Below are 5,552 nucleotides of genomic sequence, written 5' to 3' on the forward strand. Positions count from 1 at the left end.
CACACACACACACACACACAGACACAGACACACACGCACATCGTCTGTCACTACCGATCTCTTCAGTCTCTGGCACTGTAAGCCCAGCAGATCTTTTTCGGCCATGGAGTGATTAATGTGTTTGTGCACCTGTCACTATTCATGCATTCATGTATGTGTGTGAAAGTGTGTGCGTGTGAGTTTCATGTTAGCAATCTATGTCTTGTTTAGTGGATAAGATTAATATGTCTCAGTATCAATTCATCCACTGTTCTTTAGCATTTCAAAAGTCAGTAATGTGTTTTTAAGGTGTTGTTGATCACGTTGGCTGATTAGATCTCTAGTTAGGTTGAAGTTGGAGGGAGCTATATTAAGAATTGACCCAAACCCTGCCATTGAACAGCAATCAACCAGTCATAGCAATCATAACTAGGTATGGCCTGCCCAACTTTGGATTCATAAAGCCATGTGCATGGGGCTCTAATAAGAGTGATACATGGTATTTAAAGAGTTTGGATTGTGGTGTCTTTTTTAAGCCTTTATAAAACCAACAGAAAAAAGAACAATAAGGAATGGATTAAACTGCGTCCATCTCCTCTAACCATATCAGATGGTAGCATGCATGCCTAGCTAACAGTGGTCGCCATGTGTTACTTTCAAAGACAAAGACAATATAATTAATTACATTATTTTTGAGGTTGCAGGTTAGAAAAGGCATCATGTTTGTTGCTGTCCGCCCACCCATATGTTTGAACTACCTTCATTTTAATCTCAACTACACATCTGTAAAGTTTCGTGACCGCATCTGGCCCAGTTCCAATGCTATCACAGAAATATTACACCTGACAAAGTCATTTTGACAGGTAATTCTGCTGCTGTTGTTATTGTAAACTATATATGCAATGAGAGACTGGAAAGCTAACCAGGCCTTGCAACAGTAACCAAGGAGGGTGGGGCTTACAGTGTAAATTGTTCAGCAACAAAACCCACGGAAGGCTGAGGGTCGAATGTGGCTGAAATGTCAATTGACTGCTCACTATCGAGTAAACTGAAGCAAAATCACATTTTCTAGAATCACTTTCTTTGGTCTTGAAGACCATGCCTATTTTCACCTATCAGATATTTAACATTTTGATTTTTGTATTATTATTGCATTATAGTTTTTCAACACTCCCCCTTAATAATTGTATCTAATCTTAACCACACAAGTGGTACATATATGGGACATATATGTACATATATGAAATGTATTTTTTTATTTTGACCTTTGGGAAAAGCACATTAATGATGGCTCAGTTGTATTCAACTGTAAGTCTTGACAGTGAGACAGCATGCACAATATCAGGACTCTGGATCAGCTAAATGGAATTCAGCCATCAATAATTTTATAATTTAGGCTACACCTGTGTGCTATTCTCTAATGGGACAAATCAAAATGAGTGCTGTAAAAAATGACTTGTTTTGTAGGAAGGTATTTTAAAACCAAATTCAGCTGACATGTAGGCTACACGAGCGATCGTGCAAAATGTTCTAACGTATGGGTGGCGTGACCATGGTTCAGTGGTCAGGAGACGCGCTTGACATTTTCTACATGCTTTTTCAATAAAAGGTATTCTCAAAACATCATGGTCACCATAAGCCAATCAGCATTATCTGATGCATATTTAAATACAGATGCGCATAAAAAAATATATTCTCTATCATAAAACAACTGCCTTGGAAGTGACATGTTCTGTAGCTGTTTATTTTGACTTTATTTTGTCATTCAAGGGGGTTATGATTTGCTTAATTGTTTTAATTGTCCTTCCAGGCCAACCACTGAGTCAAAGCTTTCAGACACATATAACCTGCGCTGAGGAAAATAAATCTCTTTTCTCCAAAATCTCAACATACACACACATGCACACACTCTGTCCAATTACTGTGGCCATGGCAACTATCAGAGATTATTGCCTCCAGTCAGCACTGCACGGCTGTTAGATGAGGCTATAAGCCCCTCCGTATCTCAGGCCTGCACACACACACACACACACACACACACACACACACACACACACACACACACACACACAGTGCAAGTGTCTCTTGCTGTCTCTTACTCTTACACACACATTCAGCCTGAATTAATCCTTCTCTTTGTAGCCTTAGAAGCTAAATTCGTCGCCACAGCAACCAATTTTAAAGCCCCTTCAAAGAAAAAAGGGAACACCGAAAACGCATTTTGTCGCGAGGAAATACGTGTATCGTGTTGGAGAGAATTTAAAGTGGACCGGTATATTTGTTTCAATATTGAGTTTTTTTATATTTCAGATTTGCTAAATTATTTTATATTCGGCAACATATATTTATTCTTACATGTCTTTATTTCACATTTAGATTTTTTTTTTTTAAGATTTAGGGTGAGGCAGCATGTATTTTACGTGCTTGCGTTTTTGTGTGCGCGCGTGTGTGACATTTGCAGCCGATCCTCTGTCCCAGCGTTAGCCCGGGGATTGTGCATGTGATGGGGGAGGGAGATATGCCTCAAGGACTCCCTGTTTCCTCACTGTCCTGCAACATACATACACACACACACACACACACACACACACACACACACACGTACACACACACGCACATACCTCCAGACATGGATGACACACACTCCCTAACAAACACTATGTTGGCCTGAGCACCAATGGCAGCTGGCAAAGCTGCCCAAGCCAAGCATGAAAATATGCGGAACTTTCTCTGTCCTCTGGCTGGTTTCTAAATTTAGACCTCTCGGTACTTGCAATGCCGCACGTAAGATATTGTCTCGCATGTCTTAGTAGGCCTACTTGTTTCTGTGCGAAAATTTCAATCAGCCTTGAAAAAGAATACATCTAAATTTATTTGGTTTACATATATCCTCAAAAATGCTCAATGTTTCGTTAAAGAAGAGAGAAATGCGCCACAGCGGGATACATTTCTGGAGCAGGCTGCAAAAATGTGATGACACTTTTGCTCAGCCGTGTCACAGCAGATTATCGAGGCAAAGACGAGGTGCTTCGTATATTCCCGAGGATTAGAGCTGAGGTGGAGAATAAATAACTCTACCCTTTTTTTTCCAATGTGCGGATATCAAGTAAATGTAGACCATTATAGACAATAATTAATATAGCTAGATTAAGTTCGTGGTGTGTTAAATGGGCAGACTATTTTTTTTTCTGTGTGAAAGAAAAAAAAAGGCTGAGGAGCAGTTTGACCCGTTTTTTTTCTTTCCGTTATAAGGAGCTGTCCGCGGTGCTGCCGGGGCTCTGCAGCAGGCCAGCTGCATGATGCTCATCATATCAGCAACGAGTTGCATCCCTTCACAGCCTGCTGAGCATGCTCATCTGGAATCAAGCTGTTAAATGAGTTGGAAACGTAAAATCTGTACACGTATGCATTCACAACGTGAAGGTCTGAGCAAACAGTGGCATTCATTTAAATATTTTAATATGAAGGTGGGGGCGTATTTTGTATGGAAATATGCTATACTTGAATGTGTAAGAACAAAATAATTCAACATCATTGGAAAATGCATTACAATATTTTCTGTTGGCAAATAGTCTATGTATAATTTCCAAAAACATAATTTCATCATTCCTTAAAAATATTAGGCAACCCGTGGAATATCAGGCCTTTTGACTGCACATGAGATGTGTGTACGACTCTGGACTGTGAGCGCACGTTGTCTCACACTAGGATACGTTGCAGTCCGCGTGCTTTATTTAACAAATGTAAGATTGAGCAGGTCAGGCGGAACAGTTAAAATTCTGTCTAACGAAAAAAAACGAGATTGCGTTGTTGTACGAATAGTCTATTGGCCCATATGTATATTTGGTGTTAATTACATTTGCTATAAATTGTAGGTATTGCAAAAACAACTGTAGATCAATGTAAGAATTAAAAAATATATATAGTTTCATCCAATAAGCCTGAATATTTATAAGTTCATGCATCTATGTCTATTCGTTGATGGCATTACCCGTCGACCTGTTGACAGAATGCAGCATGAAAGCAGGTAAAATGTTTGTTCTCTTCAGTCATGCATAATGTCAAGAGCAATTCCTGCTGCCTTTAAATGACCTGTTTTATCCTCGTGATCACTCTGTCGGTGAATTAACGCTCTCTCTCTCTCTCTCTCTCTCTCTCTCTCTCTCTCTCTCTCTCTCTGCCATCCGTGACAGTTGTGCTGTGCGCGAGCCACACTGCTGACACACTATGCGGACACGTGCACGCTCCTCTCTCCTCTCTTTCGGTGGTGCAGTCAGAGATTCCAGCGCCCCTGCTGCCACCAAAGGGACCCCCAACTGACAAAAAAAAATGCTAAGTTGTCTTTTTTAACGACACATGAGGACATATTTTCGTTTTTGTCTCTGTTTTGGGGCGTCTTTCCCACGTGAAGCAGATGCCAAGGACTGTTTTATTTTAGGGAGTAATATGGATGAGCAAGCCAAGAGAAGCGGCTGAGGATTTTTAACGGGTTTGGGTGAAACGGTTTGGCAGCCGTTAGAGGGCTGGGTAGCTTACTTTGCGACGACGATCGAAGAGGCAACAGGCATGACTTTACAGTAGCAGTTAAAAACGGAGAACAAATCACCCTGCATGCATCTGCCTCTTTTGCTTTCACTCGGTGATATAATTTTCAGTTGAAGAACGTGTTTTATTCGGATAAAGATGGCTCACCTAATACGACACAAGCTGACCAACAAGCTGACCAACGCGGCCCACACGGTGTCCAACAAATCTCAGGCCAAGGTCAGCGGGGTGTTCGCCCGGCTGGGCTTCCAGACCGCCACGGATGAAGAGGGTGTGGGTTTCGTCGAGTGCGACGACTTGGACTACGACTACAGGCATGGGATGCAAATGGATGTCCTTCAGGGGGAAGAGGAAGGGGGACGCCCGGAGGGAGAAGGGGAGCTGGACGGAGACAGTCACTACCAGAGAGATGGCACCGACCGAAGGCCCTCGTCCATGAAGACAGGGGGCTCGCTGGATGAGGATAAACCACAAATCACGACATGGGAAGCTGGCTGGAACGTCACCAATGCCATTCAGGTACACCGTGGTGACTTTCATCTTGCATGTGTGCATGCAACAATAACGCGCTGCGTGGACCAGGCCTGCGACTGGACCAAAAGTCACCTTGAACTGAGGATTTTCATATTATAAGATTTATATTTTAAGATGCCGCAGCCTTCTCTGTGGATGCGCATTATTTCACACAATCCAAGATAATATATTAAACAATATGTTCAATATTGTCAAATACTTTAACTTGAGCTAAATAGGCGGTAAATGTGTACCATAATTAACGCAGACTTTAATTTAATGTTTCATTATTGGTTTGAGGGGGAATTCATTGCAGCCAATGTGTTAGAATTTATATATTCAAATCTTTTTATCAGTGGAGTTGCAGGCAGGGCCTGTGTGGCTTTGATAGCCCTGAGGCTGAATGGCACGCGCGTGCTTATCAGCGCCTCCATCAAATTGAAATTGTAACCAAATTAATTGAAAAGTTCGTTTTAAAATAGTATTGTTAAAGCCTTATTTCGATTCCGCCGATG

General features: G+C 41.6%; 1 protein-coding gene across 1 annotated transcript in view; it reads left to right on the forward strand.

Moving 5' to 3' along the window:
• Positions 1-4,200: 4,200 nt before the first annotated feature.
• Positions 4,201-5,552, forward strand: part of LOC116382402 (vesicular inhibitory amino acid transporter-like) — a 3,680-nt gene continuing 2,328 nt past the window's right edge. Inside the window, exon 1 of the mRNA XM_031845427.1 lies at positions 4,201-5,043. Within this exon, the coding sequence (XP_031701287.1) occupies positions 4,663-5,043 (381 nt within the window). The 5' untranslated portion in view covers positions 4,201-4,662. The remainder of the gene's footprint in view (positions 5,044-5,552) is intronic.

This window comes from Anarrhichthys ocellatus, unplaced genomic scaffold (genome assembly GCF_004355925.1).
Source record: "Anarrhichthys ocellatus isolate YVR2014 unplaced genomic scaffold, GSC_Weel_1.0 scaffold5, whole genome shotgun sequence".
Taxonomy (NCBI): Eukaryota; Metazoa; Chordata; class Actinopteri; order Perciformes; family Anarhichadidae; genus Anarrhichthys; species Anarrhichthys ocellatus.